The 22,516-nt window shown below is 36.1% G+C and overlaps 1 protein-coding gene across 6 annotated transcripts in view; it reads left to right on the top strand.

Annotated features, from left to right (window-relative positions):
* The window catches only part of KMT2E (lysine methyltransferase 2E (inactive)), a 67,126-nt gene that overhangs the window by 13,937 nt on the left and 30,673 nt on the right, over positions 1-22,516 (top strand). For all 6 annotated transcript variants that reach the window (XM_062019084.1, XM_062019045.1, XM_062019052.1 and 3 more), the window contains 8 exons: positions 2,851-3,035; positions 10,651-10,762; positions 11,114-11,343; positions 13,011-13,091; positions 14,036-14,094; positions 18,179-18,351; positions 19,518-19,556; positions 21,166-21,378. In XM_062019084.1, coding sequence (XP_061875068.1) covers positions 2,965-3,035; positions 10,651-10,762; positions 11,114-11,343; positions 13,011-13,091; positions 14,036-14,094; positions 18,179-18,351; positions 19,518-19,556; positions 21,166-21,378 — 978 coding nt within the window. In that variant the 5' untranslated portion in view covers positions 2,851-2,964. The remainder of the gene's footprint in view (positions 1-2,850; positions 3,036-10,650; positions 10,763-11,113; positions 11,344-13,010; positions 13,092-14,035; positions 14,095-18,178; positions 18,352-19,517; positions 19,557-21,165; positions 21,379-22,516) is intronic.

Below are 22,516 nucleotides of genomic sequence, written 5' to 3'. Positions count from 1 at the left end.
ATTTCTGTTCTATACGGTTTTTGTACTGTAACCCAGTAAAAATATTTGGACTATTTTAGTTTGTCAGCACTTATTCTGACATGACAAAAAATTATCATTTTCCTTCACCTCAAATCAGACATCTCTTTGGTTTTCGTCATTGGACAGCCTGTAATGTCACAGTTCAGTTAAGAAGTGGTTATAGTGTCATGAATTTGTCCTGGGTCTTCAGTAAGGTCCCCTCCCCTTACTGAAAACCAAGGATGATTGTCCATAAATAGTGAGCTATGTTTGTTTGGATTAACTTTCTTCTGTAGGAGGTAGCTGTGTAGGTGTTACAACCTGTCTGTGTAGGTGTTGTAACTGCCTTCATTCTTCCATACTTAGCTATAGTCAGAGGAGAAACTGGGGAGGGCATGGTGAAGACCTGAAATCTTTAGGTGGTAAAAAGTAACGAGATAGTATTGCAGTAGTCATGTTTGCTGCATTCTAGATGAAACAACTTGTGTTTAAAGTTTTTTGGCAAAATAAATTTGAGTTCCTCGAGTCGCTGATTTTATTCAGTGTAGATTAGTCTCTTGGAATTTTTGAGTGGATTCTAGCTAAGGCTTAAAGATATATTTCAGTAGCTTGAAGTAGGGTAAGAAGTTTATCTTGACTCAACTCCCCCCCCCCCCCCCCCCCCCCAACCCCACCCCTTTCTTTTTCTTACAAGATTGATGATGTAGTTTTGTGGTGGCAGATAATGACATTACTTGAGCCATGCATTGCTAATTAATTTTATGTCTTTTCTCTTTCTGCGTTACTTGTTTTAAAACAATACAAAAACCACCACGTGAAATTTCACTTGATTCTCAGATTTGGTAACCACATGTTGTCTTTTTGTGTTGACAATGAAGGTCACTAGAAAATATGGTGATTGGGTAACCTCAGTTGCTTTATGTAAGCTTTGCAAATCTCAACCCATGAGGCAGCTGGTTAAGGCAGGTTCTTCAGTTCCATGAGTCTCCTGGACATTTTTGCCTACATTAATTTCCTGTTGTTACTCTACCTGGTCAGAAGTGTTAAGAGGAAATTCAATTAAGAAAAACCACACCACAAGCAAAAGCATGTTTTAAGTGTGAGAAATGTTTATCTAAGTGAGGATCTTGATCCTAGACAGTTGTGTCCAGTACATCTTATAGAACTAATTTGAAGCACAATAAAATGTTTTTTTAGAAATAATAAACATAAAATGAAGTCTCTATTATGCTAATGATCTGTTAGCATAGGTGAAAATGCAGTTGGCAGTTCAGGGTATCACACTTAACCTGGAATAGCCTGCTTATCTGGACTAAAAAAATTGATGTTTTCCTTTCAGTTACTGGGTAGGAATCAGTATAATTTTTTTACTTATTTGGAAGAGAACTAAATGGTGAGCTGTTGTTTCTTGTCGGTTGTAGATGTAGGTTCAAGGCTCTACCCTACTAGTAAACCATATTGTGGCATAATGATGAGTGCTCACTTAATCTCTAAGAGGTGCTTTGGGTTTCTTTTATGCCTGCTTTTGGTTAAACAGGTTTGTCTTGCTGCTTATTCTTGAAAGTAGTATGAGTTTTCCTTTTATGCATAGTTAATGGTATTATTAGACGTCTGTGCTATTTGATAAGACAATACTTGGTGTTTAAATGAGGAAGACAAGATAACCCAATGGCTAGTTGGCCTGATTGCTTTATAGTTCCTTGTGTTGGGTGATTCATGCAATGAGACCAAAACACAACTTATGTTTAGAGAGGGAATGAACCAGTAGAAGGTTTAGACATTTAAGAACATGCCAGAATGTTTGATGTTAATTGCCAGACTTCAGTAGTGAGAGAAAATTGTAGTATATGAGTTGGCACCAGTTCTTCTTGAGATGCCCAGTAGATGCCACTTCATCATAAAGATAACAACTTTATCAATAAAAGGAGCAAATTCAGATTGTAAGTTCACAATGCTTTTCTGAAGTCCTTTGTATAAGTGCCCCATTTTTCACTGGAGTTAGAGTTTGTTGTTAGTTTTTTTCTTGGCAGTCTAATGTTTGGCAAGAATGAGTGTGTTAAAATACATCACTGTCAAAACTGTTGGGCTTTTGTAGACTTCAACTGAGATACTACACTTTGTCAGATGGAAGGAGTGTATTTATTAGGCACTACATGTGTGCTTCATTGCAAAGTGAATGGTGTTCTTGCAATTTTGAGATTTTAGAAGGAGTTTACAATTGTTTATTATCAAGTATTGGAGATTTGAGGATATTTTGCTTCAATTACCTAGCCATTTGTGGAAATGCTCAACTGTATCAGGCCATAAAAGCACATTTACTAATCTGTGAAGAGAGACAGATTGTGTACATCTCTCTTATACTTGATTTGATATTCTACCCTACTTGGTAAGAGGAGTGGGAGACTAGTAGTAACTGTTCGGTAGGTAGGATTGTTCACTTGTGTAGGTCAAGCAGATTGTAGCTTTGCTATGCTGTTAAAAATTCTGCAACCAGGTCTCTGTTCAAAGGTACAGCAACTGGGCTCTACAACATAAAGCAGTATGCAAGTGTACTTCAGTAAGTCTGACGTAAAGTTAATATTTGTCAGCTTACTGAATGTGATAAATGGGGTTATTTTAATCAACAATTTAAATTACGTTTTGTCAGTTTACAATATTTTTAAGCTCAGACCTTAAGATCATCACACTCTTAAGGGTATTTGAAGTGAACAGCTTATAAAAATTTAATCTTTTGAAATCATTGTGACAAATTTTTTTCTAAAAAAGATGATGTAAAATTGCCTGACTCTAAAATTGACTGACTCAATGTTTTGGTTTTGTTGTTTTTGTTTGTTTGTTTGTTTTTTACAGGGTTTGTGGATGCACTTAGATGTTTGCAATGAGCACTGTGGCTGGCATGCCCCAGTGTTTTGGATACCAATGCATAGGACTCCGTAGTAATCGAATTTATCAGAAACGAACGTCATGAGCATAGTGATCCCATTGGGGGTTGACACAGCAGATACTTCTTATTTGGAAATGGCTGCAGGCTCAGAGTAAGTATGTGAACATATTTGTAAGTTTTCTGGGATTTTTTTTTTTTCCCCCCCAGTCAATATTTTTGGAATACTGTTGGAGAGAATTGAATCTCTACTTAAATTAATATCTATTCTTAAGTCAGTTTCTTCTTCTTCAAGGAGAGCAAATGAAGGAAGCTAAACTGTTTTACAGATGCACGTTTTTCTTGCTTAGCGGGCTGAGAAATACAGGTGCTGCCTGGTTTGCTTTTAATGCTTGAAATATTTTGGCATTTCGACTTCCTTTTAATTATAGGTAAAAATCCCATTTTTTATTTCCTAGGTTAGGTAAATTGGTTTTTGTGATAGGTAAATTTGGTAAATTGTGATAAACTGCAAGAAAGTGATAGTAATTGGGTAAAGGTGCCTATGTTTATGAAAGCTGAAGGCCTAGCTTAACTGTCTAATACTGTGTCTTAACTATTATTTTGTATTGGAAAGCTAGTAGAAATTCATTTCTGAAATCATTTGACTTAGTAACTGTGTATAAGGGATTACAAAGAGCCAATGAAATCCTGAGTTAAACTTCCTTTGCATGAAATAAGCATAGTGAATTTCTGGGGGTTGGGCAGGGGAGGGTGGAGTATTTGTTTTGGGAAGTGATTGGTTTGGAGAGGTTTTTTTGTTTGTTTTGGAGGGGATAATTTCGGATTTTTCAGCAGTGTGGGGTTTGGTGTATTGACGGCCTAGAGTTTGGGTATTATTGAGCTCTGGCTTGAGACTTTTTCCTGGCAAACAAACATCTTTCCATGTGTGTAGTATCAGCCTGGCTGTTGAATGTTATGAAAGGGAAAACAACATTTTGGACAACTTGGTTCTTTGAGAGGTAAAAGGTGGTGTTACAACTTTTACCTGTGTACAGAGGAACATCATCCCATTGAGTGAACTCTATATTTCGGAGTAGTATCTGGATATTTTTGTGTATGTTTTCTCTGTTGCTTTTTCAACAGTAGAGTATGCAAAAGGTGAGATTTTTTGGAAGAGACAGATATCAAAAAATCCTCAAGTTTAAAGATCAAGAGAGTATGTGCAAGCCACAGTGAATCTTGTATACTTTTTCGTGTATTCATATGTAAAAAAAAAAAAGTTCATTGCTTAAGTCTAATAAAAAGTATTAATTCATCATTTTATTGGGTTTTTGTTTGCTATTTCTTAAACACTCAAGATGACATTGTTCTTTGTCGCCTTCTGAGCCTTTCTGTTGTAATGCAAGATATTCCCTCTCTTAGGCTTGCTTGGTTTAGATACTGAAACAAAAGATTAGACTTCTTTTACTTACTTGCTTGAAATCTTTTATGAGTCAGACTTCATGAAGTGATCCTTCATTTAACAGGTGCATTTAATAACTTAATACAAATTGAAATAGCTTACATGTAGTCTGCACTTCAGAATGTGTGCTAAGTAATATTACTTCATTCAAGCAGCAAATCACTCCTGCACAGCTTTTTAGAGGGGCTTTTCTCTGTGTTTTGTTATATATGAGGCTGTTCTTAGCACCATTTCTCTGAAGAAAACCAAGAATTTGCGATTTGAAGATTTTTGTCCAGTAAGAGTTTAAACTTGTTTTGTGATCTCTCATATCGTGAACGTTAGTTTCCTTAGTGGAAAAAAAAAAATAACTTGAGTGACCCCTTCACAGATCTTTGTTATCTTTACCAGTGGTTTCTTTCATGTTTAGATAGGGTCATGATTCCCGAGGTTGTTGACATTCCTTGCCGACACAGCATGCCATGCTGAAATTAAAATAAATAAATATAGCTGTCAGTATAAACAGGATAGAGTTCACAGTGTGTTATTTGCTTGATACTGTGGCATGGTGACACGATTAGGAACTGCTTTTCTTCAGATGTTAAGTGGCTGTTACCAATTAGATTAATTGTTGTAATCTCTGCCATACTTAGGCTGAGAAAATGTGTAGTTCCATGATTGGCTTACACTGATTTGAAAGCCATGACACTGTCTGAAGAAGTGTGACACAAAGGTGTGTCCCTGAGCTACCAGCTTACACAACTGTGTGGTTTACATGTTTTTTGTGTGTGTTTTTCCAGAGGGTAGCATGTTGGATATTGATTGTATTGACAGGGATCATAGATTGTCTTTGAGCAAGTTCTGGGGTTTTCCCAAGAGGGCGGAGTTAAAATTTCTTTGCTGTGACTGACAGATCTGATATTGCTTCATCAATTGCTGAAGCAGGAGCAAACATAAGAAGAAGGAAATGTCTCTTAGTACTCTGAAATTTTTCCTATGCTTCAAACTAAGAGATAAGCCTATTAAAAAGCTGGATATTTAATGTGATCACATAATTTCACATTATTTTGATAATTGTAGCACGTAGCTATGTGGAGAATAACTTACTGAAAGGTTTGAGTGTCTTAAAATTTGGCTGAAATAATCTGTCATTACCAGTACCTAGGTGAGCTCTCCAGTGGTAGATTGATCTGCATAGTGCTGTAGTAGTCAAAATATGTATGTATTTTGCCTTTGTAAAAAGTTTACTGAAGATGAATATGCTTAACTTGTTAAAGGCCCTGTAATAGTAAGCAGAGCCAGGCATTTTGGAAGGTTCAAAATACACTTCCTGACTTAAGAGAGTGTTAATCTAGCTTAGAACTTGAGTGTAAGCTACTTATTGGGCAGTGACATTACTAGTGCTGCTTTTCGGTTTTTAATGTCTGTATCATGAACCTAACAACCATGATAGATGGATCGTTGTATTGAGTTTGATATCCAGGGAAAAAAAGATTAGGGATGTTACTGTAGTTTTAAATAACTACCTTCCCATGAGTAACCTCTTTTTGGAGAATGAGATGCTTAGGTAGGAGAACTCACGCTATGGTAGAGGAGGAGCGCTTAGTTCTTCATTGAGATAGTGAGGCCTATCAGATGTGTTTGGTTAGATGAAAGGTCCTAAAATAGAAAGCACTGGGTTTTTTTTTCATCCAAAATATATTACATCCCTTTATCTGAGCTGATCTTCAGCCAGACACTGCTCAGATATGCTGGTGCAAAGGGGAAACAAACCTGAGCTCCTTGAAAATTAGAGCCACCAAACTGGTGTATGGCAGATGGGTGCTGCTGAAGCATGCTTGGAATGAAGCATGCTTCATTTGGGTTTTTGAGAAATGTTTTCAGGAAGTGTTGTTAGCTTAAATTTTCGTAGCCTGAAGCTTGAATGCCCACCTACCTTTGAAAATTTTAGTTTTAGTGAGATTTATTTTCCCATTTGAATTCCTACATTTTTACAGAAGTGGTTAGTGGCCTCACATTCTAAGGACTGATTCTATTTTGGATGTTAGTCAAAAATCACTCCTTTCTTTAAATGTTTTCATGGTCAGAAACAAAATGGTATTTAAAAGGGGGACAAGAGTTTCCAAAGAATTGACTAGTGCTGAGAATTGGTTGATAGTTGGTTCCCTTAATATAGATGTATAGATTGTTCCTTTAATCAAAGTTTGTAGGGACTGAGTTTTTGTAAACTGATCTCGTGTTGCTTATTTAATTTCTCGCTAATGCCATCTGCTGGCAACATGCAGAATATTTTCAGTTTGCATTGTACTTACAGTAGGAAATGACCCAACACATGAGATTTTTCTCTTGCAGAATGAAAATTGAGTCTTGGGTTTTTTTAAAAACCTATGGGTAATTTTTCACTTTTCATTATTTAGAAAATACTATGTTCATGTTTTCAAGATCGGGAATGTCTTAAATTGTTGCAGCCCAAGAGCAGGGGGGAAGCTTTTTCTGGGGTACTTTTTTGTTCCCTGTGAATATTTTGCACAGTTTTGATTTGACAACCACAACACTTAAAATACATACCTGACATTTTAGCAAAATGTCATGGTTGGTTTATCAGTAATATTTGTTTGTTTTGGGGAATAATGTTAGTATTTTGGTCTAACTTCAAATATACTATATTATAAATATTTCAGATTTTAAAGAGTATCATAAATACTTCCCTTAGTTAGACACTAAGGGTGCAGTTGTTTGAGGTGAAGCTGAAAAATGTGGTATGCTCAGAAGACTCACAAGCATGAAGTGCCTCTGTCTGCCAGAGGCCTGGCTTATGTTCAAAAATACAAACAAGGAAAGCCTCATAGTGTTCTTTCAGGTCTGAATGCTTACACTTTTTCTTCCTGAAAAGTTATTTTTTGAGGTGCCTGTAAGAATGCAATGGTGAGATTAGGGTGAGTATCCATAACAGTATTAGTGCCTTGCTACTTCATCACTGCTGCTTGAGTACAAAAAAATTCAAAAAAGCATTTTTAAATTATGTGATATGCTTTAATCAGTTGTACAATTAAGTATTTTACCAACAGATACTCCTTCACAAAGCTTTCCAATTCTGAGATGCTTATAGGAGAAGGCAGCCTTGACATTCAGACAAATGATAGCATACAGAATATATTTTTTGTCTGAGGTCAAAGTCATGCACATCATGAACAGAAGAGAGGTAACAAGAAATGGGGTGATGGGCATAGTAAAGTGTTGGTAGCCTGTTTGCCAAAGTTAGAAGGTTGTCTGTCATTCTGTGGAGAAATTATACTTGTTCTTTACTACTTACGGGATGAATATCCCTTTTCTATTGATTCTAAAGGAAACCCATGATTAATTTCATAGCTTCAGTGAATGATGGGACCTTCTTCCCATCTTTCATGATTTTCTCTACTCTTTCCCCAGCTTAGCATTTGAGTGGATAAATGGAACAGTAAGCTACATTCAAAGCTCTGGTGAGCATCTGTTGGACTTGAAAGTGGTGCTTGAGGCCCCCTTGGATGAGCACTTGAAAAAAAAAAAATCTTTGCTGAAAGCTGATTTTACTCAGATTTTTCATTTGTGTTAAAACTTTTTTAATTCAAAGATTTAACTGCCTTTATGTCTCGCCTGATTTTTTTTCCAGCCCTTTTTCTATCTGTCTTTGCCCAAGTAAAGCTCTGCTTTTTCCTTTTTACCTTGTACTTAGTCAGTTTTACATTAAAATAGTTTGGGATAAATGAATTTGTTTCCTGTATTTTGCTTTTGGAAGCTTAATGCTTCTGCTGCACACAACTGTCATGCCTCTAAATACTGAACTTGGTTCTCTTAACCAATTTATAAATCACTGGAGTAGGTAGGAGTAGGGTGCATTGTCTTGCCACATTTTCAGAAAATTTAGAATACCTTTTTAATTTTTGTAGTCAGCTGACAAAATGCACATGACCTCTCCTTAGGACACTGCTGTTCTGTTGTCTTTTACTGGAGGTTCCCATGTTGAAGTAGGTGGTATTTAGGTCATGATAATGTTTATTTTTAATAAAGGAAACTCTTAAATTAAATGTGGCATTACTGAAAGACCTGAATTGCCCCTCTGCCCTATATCAGTAAGCCTTCCTGCTCTGAAAATGGAGTTATTTTCCATATACAGAAGCAAACAAAGCTTGGGTTGAGCATTGAACACGTAGATGAGTAACTGTGCCATTGCTTGTCCCAGTCACTAAATGTTGAAGAAAAGCAGCAGAGGGAATCCAGTGGTCAAGACTCTCTTGAACTGAAGAAAGAGAAGTTAAATAGCTACTTCTACAGGAGAATTGGACTAGATTATCTCTAAAGGTCCCTTCCAACCCCTACCATTCTATGTTTCCAAATTCTGCCCTAGTTGTGATGGATGGCTAGTCAGTGCCTCATTCATTGGCACTTGATTGGCTGGATCATCAGGCGGTTTAACTAGATGACGTGAATGGTATATGATTACAGCACAAAGGCATTACGTCAGTAAATAGATGAAGGCAAATCTGTTGGAAAGGCACAACTTCTCCAGCTTTTGTCTGGGTTTGGGTTTTTTTTTAGTCATGGGTTTGAACCTGGTAAATTCTGAGCTGCTTCTAGAAAGTAATTCCAACAAACGGTGAATAAAATTATTTGCAATTTGAGAAGTGGTCCAAGAGTAAATGTGAAATTTTCTGGGTTTGAGGTAGTAAAGGCCAGATGTTGTCAGAGTTGGGTTTTGTCTCATGCTAGTCGGAAGGTGTATTTCTGATGTTAGTATTTCACATGATTTGTGCACTTGTGTTTGCTCACCCTCTGAGAAAATGCAGCTGTTGACTGTTAGAGACATTAATCTTAAATATAGGGATTTTTTTTGACCCAGTAGTGTGTTTAACTGGTGTTTCTTTTTAAAGTGTTACCAGGTAGTAACCTCACATAAAAAGTTACTAAGAAGTGAGCCACCAAAAATGTTATTAGGACGTTTTCAGGTAGACGTGGAAATACTTTATGTTATTTTCAGAAAGCTAATTATTAGTTGTTACAAAAAATGTTACCAAGAAATCTAAATTACTTATTTCCTTTTAAATCAAATCAATATCACATCATGGCACCAAAAAAAGTGCCTCTATTTATTTTTATAATATCTTGATAACTAAGAAAAAACACTGATGCGTATTTTAACTTAAGGTTTGGGAATACCAGCTTTATTTTAAATACCAGTTCAACGAATTACTAAGATATTTGTGATGGGAAATAGACTTGACACATAATAAAAGCAAAATTTCAGAAGTGAACCAGGCTTGATTTGTGATACAAGTTAAAAGCCCCTTCAGTTTTAGAGACTGATACTTTGCCTTGCATTTCTGTGGGAAAAAAACCGCAACCAACCAACTTTTGTTAAATGGGTTTATTTGAAGTTTGTCCTAGTGTGATTGAATAATATGCCACAATGAAAAAGCTCAAGTTACTGATTAAAATTGCCTTGGTCATGAGAACATATATATGCTTGCATGCATGTATGAATGTAATTGCTGAGGAAAGGTAATAAAGATATCATTTCTTTTGCTAAAGAAGATATTTCTTTTTCAGTATTCCTTTATTCCTTGTCTTTCATGTTGTGGTTTAGTGCGTATAAAGCATGATTTGTATATTAAATAAGACACTGATTTTTACTGCAAAACTTTCTCTCACAAATTTTGGGGGGTTTGTTTTGGGATTTTTTTTCACCCTTGTTTAAAGATCAATCAAGGAACTGCCTTTATTGGATAGAATTGCCCTACTTAGAGCTTTTGTTTGTTGAAGCAGTACCCTGTTTTAGTGACTGGTGGCAGGCGGCCATTGATACTGCTGGTAGATGTCATTGTTGAATGCACATTGCCGAATTGGCAGGAGTGCAGAGCTGTATTGATTCACAGCTGCCTGAATTACTGCTTCTGTCTTTGGTTATAATTAAGCTAAAGTCCGAAAGTCTGAAGCTTCTATTCCAATTGTATAGATGTGAGCATACAGACTGGTTCCTTGACAAAGTGGGGAACACGCTTTTCTGCCCCAGATTTGCAGATTATGTTGCATAATTCAGCATGTACTTTTTATTAGAGAAAAATTTTGTAACTTGGCAGACACCTAAGTTCTCTGCCACTCTGGAAGCTTCATTTTAAATTAGAGAGTTGAGGTTTCTTTTTGCTTTCAGGAGTGTTTGGGGAATGGTCTGCAAGTTTTCTCCCACTCTCTTGTATGCAACTCTAAACAGGATCAGCAGGCAATCAATTAGAAGTTATGCAACAAGTACCTGTAATTTATTAATATAAACTAGATATTAAGTGCTTTTATTCTTTTGTCTTTTGCCTTGCAGACCAGAATCTGTAGAAGCTAGCCCTGTGGTAGTTGAAAAATCGAACAGTTACCCGCACCAGTTGTATACCAGCAGCTCACATTCACACAGTTACATTGGTTTGCCATATGCAGTAAGTTTCTGCTCGGTATTCTCTGTAAAATAGATTACATGAAAGCTGTTGATCTTAACTGGAAAAACTTGTGATTCATGCTTATATTTTTATATCTTACTGGGAGTTGAGTAAGTTGACTAAAGATGGTTGGTTACAAGCTGAATACAGAATCTAATGCACTTGTATGTGAAATGTTGTTAAGAAGGTAGAAAACAAGAATGAGCAGTAACAAACAAAATGTTAAACTATTAGGAAAAAAATAGAAAGTCTCCAAAGCTCTTTATAAAGGGAATTCTTGCACATTGGCATAAACGTTTATACACTGATGTTTGTTTGATTGCTGTAACTTATCTTTCAACAAAAATCTAGGACCATAACTATGGTGCTCGGCCTCCTCCAACGCCTCCAGCTTCTCCTCCTCCATCAGTGCTTATAAGCAAGAATGAAGTAGGCATATTTACCACTCCCAACTTTGATGAAACCTCCAGTGCTACTACCATCAGTACATCAGAGGATGGAAGCTATGGAACTGATATCACCAGATGCATTTGTGGCTTTACACATGATGATGGATATATGATCTGTTGTGACAAATGCAGGTAATGAATATTAATTTTAAAGGTAAAAAATACTTAAAACTTGAAGTAAATGTAACTAAATGGAGTTGTAATTATGTTCATTCTGAGGAAATTTCCTTCCATCAAAACAACGTTTGAAGGTTACTCTATGGCTTTCTGATAGGCAAGGTAGTTGATTAAGGCCAGTGAGTATTTTATACTTTGTTCCAGTCTGTCTTGACCACTTGTATTACTTTGTTCAAATGCTTATGCATTGTCACTTAACAAGGCAATATCCTTTCCCTCTCTACAAGGGATATCACTGGTATTTTGTCAAAGCTATTTGTTAATATGCTGAAATAAAGACTTAGGGATTGGTTCTCAATCTGCATGTCCTGAATAGTAAAGCATTTTGGTAAGTTGTGTATATGTTAAGTCTCATAACTTGCAGAATGCAAAATAATCTGTAAGAAACTTAAGTATTGTTTTTTCTGCACATGGTCTTTCTGGTAAGAACTCTTAATTTTTTAAGGACATAGTTTTAAGAATTTTAATGACTAGAAAATGACTAAGCCAGTTTCTTACTGGCGAAGCTGAAGTTAAATGCTCAAACTTCTGTGTTCATGTTTAAGCACCTACTTGTGCATAGTAAAATAAGTGTGTGCTATTAAGTACTTAGACGTGGAAAAAAGCTTAGAAATTTTTAGAGCTGAGATGCTTAACAGGAGAAGGCAAATCTCATGGTTTTGGCCTTGTTCAGTATTAGCCCATATTTTTACGTTCAGTACGCTTAATAAACAGTGAATTTGTTAGATAGTTTTGTGTTCCTAAAACAATTATTACAGCTAATTAAAACATCAATTTGAGTTCCATTCTACTGTCATGCTTAAGAAACAAGCTTAACAACCTTGTTATTAATTTTTATGGTCCTTCATTCTGATAACGTTTTCCCTTATTTTGAAATGTATTTAGCTGTTCTTTCAGGAGTGGAGCTGTAGGCAATCACCAGTTAGGTGCTTCTTATGAGGATGACCTCCTCTGTGAGGAGTTGGACAGAGTTCTGACAAATTCACAAGTGGGAAGATAATAACAATTTTTGTGTTCAGATTCCTTCTAGCAATGTGGGATCAGCATAAACTACTGTCCTAGGTTAGCCTTCAGTCTAGCAAGCAGCCTGTGTTCCCTGACTCTTTCTGTGCTGCACAGCAGTGCTACCATTCATGTGGGGGGTGTGTGTAAAAACATATATTTGTATGTTCTATTAAAATATGTAACTAAATAAGTCCATATATTTGAATACATATTTTAATAGGAAAACCAATCAGTATTTTATAAATACATTTGATTTTAAAACAAACCACCTGTTACTATATAAAGCATGTCTTCTTGCTTGAGGATATTTACCTCTGTCTTGTTCTTTATTGTGATAATTTATCATTTTTTATTTCCAGTGTTAGAGAAAAAATTTCAAGAAGGAAAATGAATCTAAAGAAACACAGATACCCAGAGACAGCCACAATATTGGAATTACAGTGATCAGTGGAATAGAAAAGCAGCTAGCAGATTGGTGGCAAAGAGAGTGATTGAGATTGAATATTGCCTAAAACTCTATCTGATGAAAAAATGAATGTCTCTGTGTGTGTATATGTATTGTGCACACAGTATTTAAAATGATAATTAAAAGGAGTTTTTGTTGGATTTTTTTTAAGTGTCTGGCAGCACATTGACTGCATGGGGATCGACAGACAGCATATTCCTGACATATATCTGTGTGAACGTTGTCAGCCAAGGTGAGTAGTTTGGTTTGAAGTTTAAATAAACTGGAACAATGAGAGAATATAAAGAGACAGAACCAACAGATAAAACACAGATCAGGTAGCAATCCTAACAATTGTAGTGAAAGGAGCTGCATTTCTGATGCAGGTGATCTTACCCGTCTCCATTCCCTTATTCACAGCAGTCATTGTTTCACCTCAGTGGGCAGCAGGAATAGACGCTTGATTCCCAGGCCTTTCTCAGACTGAACAATACATAGACAGTCCATTAGTCCGTTCCATACTTTGTTTCATGACTGTCATATATTAAGAACCCTTAACAGCAGTGTTTCCAGGTCAGCTGCCCCACTACTATTTCTGTGTCTTTTTACAGCCTCATTCTAACATGCTGCAGTGCTCACTTGGAGGATTTTTTACTCTGTAATGTGTATTTGTGTGTCTCTCTCAAACTTGAAGTCATGTAACAAGGAGGGCATTTTTTTCTGCATAGTAGGCAGATCATTCCTAACTGACATCATAATTTGTCTTGTGGTGTACCATATAAAATGATACCTGTTTTTTATGTTACAGATCTGTTAATTAAGCAGTGAAGACATGCACATTCAGAACACTTTAGCAATACTTTGGACCTTGTTGTATACTATTTTGTTTGTATTGTATTTTGACAATTATTTTGAAAAATCTGCAGGAGAATGGTTTAACGCCTGCAAATCTGTAATCCTTTGAGCAACAAAATGTTTTGTTATGTTTTCAAGTATTTGGATACTTGTGTAGGCTTTGTGTTACAATGGGTGGCAACAGTGCACAACCAGCGCTTTTCAGAGTAAAGATTCAGCTAGTCTACTGTTTATTCTGTAATAGTGAATGCAAAATAGTAGCCGAGAAACTATCAGCTTTAACCCTTTGATACGTTTATTCCATTCTTCACATTATGCATCAAATTTATTTCTTTATTTCAGGAGTTTAGATAAAGAAAGGGCAGTGCTGTTGCAACGAAGGAAAAGGGAAAATATGTCAGGTGAGTAAAGCTTAAAGACCTTTCCACAGTAAAGGTTGTAAAGTTAAGTAGGTATCAACTGTGTAGACTTAGGAGTGTTTACAGTTCCTGCAGGTTTGATGGCCTTCAGCATATAAGGTTTATTTAATCGATGCCTTTTACTTGGCTTATAATTTCTAAGATAACATTACAACAGAATTGTTGCAGTTCCATGTGTATTATTGAATGTTGTCACCACTGCCTTTTTTTCTTACCGTTGTCGAATAATTCAGTCTGTTTGAACATTGTTAAAGTTTCATAATAGTGAGTGTAGCTTTCATAATAACTAGACTACTTTGAGTAAGCTACTGAAGATAAGATAGAAAAGGTTCAGGTTTCTTCTATGATGAGATGATTACTAAGTCAATTTCTTTTTGAAACAAAATTATTTCACAGCTTTGTAATTTTTTTCTTCACAATACAGGCTGCTCATATCCTCAAATACTAATCTCTCAATATTTCTGTCTGTAAGACTTAAAACCATGAGCTTGGTTTTGACAGGGAATCCTAATCCAGTTTATATGACCATAACTTTGGATGTGTGTATGTGAATATTTCTGAGTTTAATGATGAGAGAAATTGTTAAACATACATAGCGAAATTATGTGGTGTTTTGGGTTTTTTTTTTACTTTTGATAACTAGATGTGATTTGTAGTGCTAATACTTATTTCAGTCTATGTTTTGTGAAATTCTCTGTTGCCACTTAACAGAATTTCAAAACTCAGCTGGACTAACTTGTCAGGACTTCTGTCCAGCTGTTACCAAAACGTGCTGTCGGTTTCTTGGTGGGTGATACTTTCAAGCTCTAGTACAAAAGTTGTAATTTGGGAGGCAGTCAACCTCCTAAATTTAACATATTTTGCTTTCGTATCATGTCTTTGGAGTACTGGGGTACATGCAAGTGTGTGTGTGTTTAACATTTCTAAAAAAAATAGCATATAGATAAGGTGCTGATGCCCGCTCCCTGTGCCTTCAAAAAATGCTGAACGGTGTGTGTGGCTTAACAGTGCTTCTAGTGCGGTTGTCACTTTCTGCTCTCCAGTTTTGTTTGACCTGCTGGATAGTACAGACTTTTTCACAGAATTTAATTCTAATCTTTGCTGATTGTGGTGTTGTAATAGAATAAGTACATTTGTACTTTGTTTGGCATTAATGAGTTCACTAAGTGGCATGATGATACTGTGGGGATGAACTTTAATTTACACGCAGGTTAGGGAAGTTGATGGTCTGAGCTATTTCAGTCATCTCTTAGGATTGGTAGCCACACTTTCTTATTACTTGGTATAAACTTAAGAAAGATAATAAAAATTTTAGCAGGAGCTAAAGAGGTTTTACCTTTGAAGTCAGTGTTAGGCCTCCTTAATCCTGATGATCAGTCTTTTAAATCTGTTCTACGCATTCAGTATGTAAAGATATACTAAATGGTAAATCTTAAGTATCAAAACAGAGTAAAACCAAAGATAAATTCTAATTCTGTTAAGACTCAGTAAAGAGCAGTATGAATTACTGCAGTTTATAAATGCAACTTGAATGTATGCCTGCATCTCCAGATAATTTTCATTTAGCCAGTACATTTGGCTTAAAATGTACTTTTTTTTTTATATTTACTGATGTTACACGGTTCAATCAGACTTAAGCAATGTATTATGAGACATTAGTAAAAATGTGCAGTTTTCATAGAAGATTCCATGTAGCATCAATTTGAACCTATCTGTTCAATGTTTTTTGTATTCAGCAGCAACAAATTGTTACTTGTAACATTACTAAGTTACAGGTGTTTGACTAAAGGTAAGATTGCATAAGTTGCATGTTGAGTAAGTACATCATATAAGGCTTTTTACCTTAGGCTTATGTATAGTAGAGCTTTATATTTAGATGTGAGAAGACCGTGTGATGGTTTTATTGTAAAGATTTCTGAAGAGTCACTGTTTTAGCTATGTTGCATCCAAGGCCAGTCAGTGGGGAGCAAGTAGTAGATCAGTTAAGTTTGCCTATAAAATATGCTTTTAAGTGTACATTTCACATGATACAAAATTTGATGAGAGTCTTAAACTTGTAATCATAACCACATCATCTTTTTCCTAGCAAAACCTATAGCCTGTAGTTCTGGGGCCTGTGGCTGTGTGTGGTGGTGTTGGTTTTGTTGTCCTGGTATAAAAACATAGTTCTAATGCAACTTACTGTGCATTGTATCATGGATATAGTTCAGTGGAGTGAGTGCCTTTAAGCCCCTACTCAACTGTATACTGGATGCTTTGGGTTTGTGTTCTTTGTTGTTGTGGGAGACTAGGGGATTTTGTTTCTTTTAAGGTACAGTATCTAGATTTGTTGCTTGAAGCTGGTCTTGAAATGGGTGCTGGTGAAATCACTTGCTGTCTATGGGTAAACGAGTCTGAGCCCATAAGTTATTGTGAAATTTGGAGAGTTTGTGTCTTACCTTCCAAGATGCAAAATCTTCTCCTATTGTGTTTTAGTAAGACTCTTAAAGTGAAAGCACGTTATGTAGGTTAGGAAGGAGTGTCTCAAAACAACTTTGTGTAATTACATGTTCGGTGGAGGTAAATACTCTTTACAGTAGGTTAGGGCTTAGTATAGATAACAATATTGAAATCTTGCTTCCCTAAGGAAGGCAGTCTTTTGTGGGGTTTGGGGTAGGGGTGGAGAGGTGTTTGGCTGTGATATAATGATTCTGTAGGCACTATCCAATGGACCGCAAACACGGACAATTTCAAGAGGGCCTTGGGTTTTGATTTCTCAGTCATTGATTATTCTGCTATTCATTCGTCTTTGATTAGACATTTCTTCTATGTCATTTTTCTTCTTTTTAATGCTAGTTAAGAAAATAGTCTCAGAAGAGATGTAAACAAATTCAGAAAACATCATCAGTTCCTAATATATGAAGTATAATTATGTGCCTAATAAGTTGTTCAAAAGAACAACCAAGAAGGTAAAATTGGATTGCTTACTATGCACAAAAGAATCCTGTTGAGGAATGTTGTGAGCAAGAAAAATCCAGAGTAACCAGTAGCTGGAGTTCTTTATTTAGTAAAGAAGGTTTCAAGAATTAGGACTGTTGAGTGCACTGATTAAAGCAACATTCCTCTGAGCTTAGAGGGAATGCTTTCTCTGCTCTCCTGCGAAGTATTTGTAAAGCCTGCTCTGTGCAGTTTCAGAAAAAGCTTTGCTTAGTGTGAAGTTGGGTTTTTTTACTGAAGGCAGACTGTTTGGGAAGACTGCTAAAATCCAAGAAGTCTGTACTGAACACATGTGAACAGCAGTCTCCTATCTGTGCACCATCTCTCTACTGATCCTCCTAATACTTCACAGCCTTTCATCTTGACAGAACTAGGGTAATCCTGTTTCAGGTCAGGAAGTGTATTTGTCTGACACAAACGCTGATGTATGCAAAATTTCAGGCTTTGTTGTTCAGGTCTGAGTGCAAAGCACAAAGAAAAAAATATCTTTCAGTTTGTGTATAGTCTTGTTTTGTGAGTAAAAGATACTTCCTTTTTCCCTGAGCAGCAGAGTGTTAGAAGATTTTGAGGAGAAAAAGCTTCTGGCTAAACTGTTGTATTTAACCTGAAAAGAGCACTTGACAGTGCAAACTCCAGCTGAAATAGTTGATTATGACTTACACATGACTGATTAATAGGGCTTCATGAGAAGTGCTGGGCAGTCATTAATTCTAATCCTCTCTGGTGTACAGTCATCCAAAAGAATCCTAAAGCCATGTTATAAATAAAAACGATCTCAAAATGAATAAAAATATTTTTACCATTTTTGTTCTAATTTTGCTTATAATGGGATATGATAATATACTTCTGTTCAAAGAATGGAATTAATCTGGTATCTTTTTCTTACCTGGCATTACAAACATCTGTTAATTACCAGCTTCTCATTGGTCATTCATTTTCACGCTGTTGCAACTGTTGTTGAATTTTGCATACAAGTGCTTGAGGCATTTGTCGGTATGACTTTTTTTGTTTCTTAAAGCAGATGTAGAGTAACTAGTGAGTGTTCTTTCTACAGTGTTTGATTGTTGACAGAATGTTCTTTGTTTTAAAGATGGGGATACCAGTGCAACAGAGAGTGGTGATGAGGTTCCTGTGGAACTGTATACTGCTTTTCAGCACACACCAACTACAATTACTTTAACTGCTACAAGAGTTACAAAAGTCAACGATAAGAAAAGGAAAAAAAGTGGAGAGAAAGAACAGAATATAGCAAAATGTAAAAAAGTAAGTGAATGTAATTTCTCTTTTTATAACTGTTAGAAATCATAGCTTATTGTTACTCATAATAACTTTCTACCTGGATTTAGCTTGAACTTGAATGCTCTGCAGTCTTCCCTACCAATTCAAGTTAATACATACTAGCCATGAAAGTTACATTTTGTAAGTGAGGTAGAATTTGTAAAGAGGAATTGAATTTTCTGGATCACTTGTTATAGCTTTAGGTGGAGCAGAGGCGGCTTTGGATACCCAAAGAAGAATTAGGTATCTGAAAGTCTTCAGCTGTTGGTTTAAGGTTGTTTTAAGTTCAGAAATACTTGCTGTCGATTGTCCTGATGTGACATCATGTCTATGGGTAGAAATTGTCCAAGTTTACTGTCAGAAAGGTACTAAGCTACTTTGGTGAACAGTATATTGTCCTTATGCTGTTTAGCTACAGCTACAAACAATACAATATATGCGAAGAAATAAAGTACTTGGAATTTCCTAAACAAATGAGTTCCTCTCAGAAGTTCAGTTTCACTGGCTTGGATGAGAATTTCGTCCTTTAAAAATTTGAAGTCAGAATTACTTATACCTCTTTGGAAATCATGAGTAAAATGTTTTCTTTTTGAGTGGATGGTTCTGAATATCAATTTACTATCACATGTTTTTCTGTTGCCTCCCAACATTGTGTGAGATAATTTAAAGAAAGAGATTTTTGTGTGTATGTGTGTAAAATGACAAACATGTTTCAAAAGTTAACACTATAGGACATCTGTGACACATGCTTCCCTCTCTCCTCTTTCCACAAGTAGTGTAGTGAAGGATCTGGGCAGTTTACTCTAAGTATGGGGTGTTGTGTATGTAACTCTTAAGTTTCTTTGCCGTGAATTCTGAAATTCTAGAAAGCCATGTTGGGATGTGGGAGAAAGCAGTCCCAAGTAGCCCAACCTAGCTCTGACATCCAGTTTGCACTTCACTTGGAATGCTAAACTGGTTTCTAAAATACATTTTGTGACACATTTTGTGACCTGTTGCCTTGCTGAGATTTCAATGTAATTTGTTCTGTTGCTATCATCCTGCATATTTTGTTGAGGATGATCCACAGTGACAAGCTTTTCATTTGTTAAAAGATTTGAAATTCTTAGGAGATTACTTCTAAAATATATAAATATCTAATTTTGCTCCAGGCATTTCGGGAAGGATCCAGGAAATCTTCGCGAGTAAAGGTAATGTATTTTTGTTTGTATTTTGTTTTAAACATTAATTGAATGTTACTCAAGTAATACAAAGTATAAAGAGTGCAATTTGGGCTATATATTAAGCACCTAAATACTCTTGATAAGTCACATACTACATACACATAGTGATACTTTTAAATTAAGGTGTGAGCACTACATCTTTATGTCCTGTGAAGTTAAAATAGTATCATGGAAACCTGAAATAGTATAGTGTAAATTTTTATTCTGGTAATACTTGGTTTTCAAGAGCCAGAGGAGGAATTAGGGCTCATTTGTGCTGTGCAAGGGAATAAGATTGAGTGCACACCTCGTTTAAACTTAGTAGCTCCAGCTTTTTGTAGCTCTTAGCAGCCAAAAAATGAAATGGCTGTATTGCAGTTGAAAGCTGAAATAGCCATTCTGCTCTATCATACCTCCATGTATTCATCTGGTGGGCCTCTACTCACTAGTTATGGCATAGTTTAAGGACTTGTGTTGGGATGTCTGCTTTGTAAGATTCAAGTGTTACAGCAGTCTTTACATTGTCGCTGAGATAAAGTGCATGGCGTGAAGAACTAGGTATCTCCCATAATTTATTCATCCTTGGGATATGTAAAAACAAATGGGACATAATTTACATTTCAAATGTATAAGATGTGACTTGTGAATAGTGAAGACAGAACTGGGGAAGAAAATCTGGCTTATGCTTTTTGAATATGGTGTTTGTAAGGTTCCACTATATTTATTCAGTCTTCCTAGCACCACACTTTGTTAATGCTGTTCGTATGTATGGTTTTCGTGATGCACAAAAGAAATGTAAACAGGTAAATTGAATTGCTGAACTGTTTTATTAATGTTTAATAGTGTCTCTGCTCAGGTGGATAGAAAAGGGAGCGTTGGTTGGCTGCTGCTGTCCGTAAGGAGCATTGGTTGGCTGCAGCCTGGCTGCTGCTTGTGAGGTCTGGAGGTACAATGACACTTTCTTTAAAAGTGAAAGCATCTGAAGCACTGCAGGAGAAAATTGTTTAGTGAGGAGCAGAGAAGGGGAGAAAAAGGATTTGTGCAAAGCCTATAGCATCAGTCAGAACCTTGATGTAGTAGGTGTAGGATTCATAAAGTTTCACATGTGAAGTGGAAAAGAGATACAGCATGACCCTTGAAGCTGAAAGGGGAAAATCAAATCTTTGTATTATAGAATGGAAGCTGGAGTTGTTTATGTTTGAATATGTTCACAAAAGTTGAGTAGGCATGGAGATGTGGCCCTCCAACCCCTGCACTTAGAGATTCATGATGCAGTGCAGTTGTGGAAGGAAACAATGTCAGTCTCCATTCTCATCCCACTTAAAAACCAGTATCTATTGAAGAAGGAATGTATTCCTGAATTTGGATGATATTTATGGAATTATTTTCCTAAAAGGACAGATGTAATGCTACTCAGTTAAACTCAATGCTTTTAAGTCATGCAGAATTTTATACCAGACTTGTTAAAAAAAATCTCAAACCTTAACTCAATGGCATACATTTGCCGTTTGTTTTGTATCTTGTTGGGGTTTTTTTTGTTGTTCTCATTTTAGTATCCTTTTCTTACCTTGTCATTACTGGTCTCTTTACTTTTTAGGGCTCAGCTCCAGAGATTGATCCTACTGACAGTTCAAACTTCGGGTGGGAAACTAAAATCAAGGCATGGATGGATCGTTATGAAGAAGCAAATAATAACCAGTACAGTGAAGGTGTCCAGAGGGAGGCACAAAAAATAGCTCTGAGATTAGGCAATGGAAATGACAAAAAAGAAGTCAGCACCAGCAATCTGATTTTCAAACCTCCAGTAGAGGTAATGAGCTGTGCCATGTCATGTATTGCATGTTGGTTTTGTATTATGATGAAGATAGCTATTTAGATGCCTTAAAAAAAAGGATAAAAAGAGACTTCATTTTCATTTCTGTATCTTGTCTCACAAGATCTAAGCATCAGAGCTTTAAAAGTTATTTAAGAATTTGTAATTGATTTTTATGCATCCTGTATCACCCCTGGTTATATTCACACTTGCTTATCAGTTCTCATGAAAATAGCTGTGAGTCTAAGCCTGAACATCAGATTGTCGTTCGACTATCTCGTGGTGGACGTAATGCAGTAAACTTTGCTGCTCTCTGCAGAACATCAGAAGTAATTAGATGGGAGCATTGAAATTGGAATCTTTCTTTTCTGCTATGTGTATCAACATGTTAATTGTCCACATTTTTTTTTTTACCGTGTGGCAAGTGTTCTGAATGTTTAGGTACGCAGAGTAGAGTTTCATTTACTAGCTCTTGAAGGATGTTTCTGATGGTAGGTGATACTCTGATACAGATTTTTTTTTTGTACTGTTGTAATCCTGTAATTTTTATTTTATGAAGAAATTGTGCAATGTCTTTTCTATCCTTAACATCACTTAGTTATGAGCTTAAAATCAGAACCGTGTAACAATCCTTAGCATTTTGTAGCAGAAATCTTGAGGAGTAGTTACTGTAGCAGATTAATGGAAGCATCTTTGCTTCTTTTCCTCAAAGACCATCATGGCATATGGGACACCCTCCTTAGAGGAATATCCCTGCTTACAGAGCCTTTTGCCTACATAGAGGCTACTTCCTTTTTGATTGGCGATGACAGTTATGAGAGGTGTGAGTTCACTAATTGTCAGGGTATGTATTGGATTTTAATTAAAAGCCATCCTTCCATCTAAAGATCTGAAAACAAATTTGGAAACTCTCAGAATTTTTTTTTTATTATTTTGTTACTTTCCTGTTGTTTTTCCTTGAATGAATCATGTACGTACTTTTATGTCTGCATGTTTTGTTTTGTTTGAAGGAATTGAAACCTTTTGAAAGTGTTATGCAAAACAATGCAGTGGTTCACGCTAGTAGTGGTGAGAGTTAAGGGCACTAAGGAATATACTACTTGGAGTGTGAGAACATGAATATGTTGGGTTTTGG

This window comes from Colius striatus, chromosome 1 (assembly GCF_028858725.1).
Source record: "Colius striatus isolate bColStr4 chromosome 1, bColStr4.1.hap1, whole genome shotgun sequence".
NCBI classification, from domain to species: domain Eukaryota; kingdom Metazoa; phylum Chordata; class Aves; order Coliiformes; family Coliidae; genus Colius; species Colius striatus.
The sequence above is the reverse complement of the archived record's forward strand: the minus strand, read 5'-3'. Positions and strand labels throughout refer to the sequence as shown.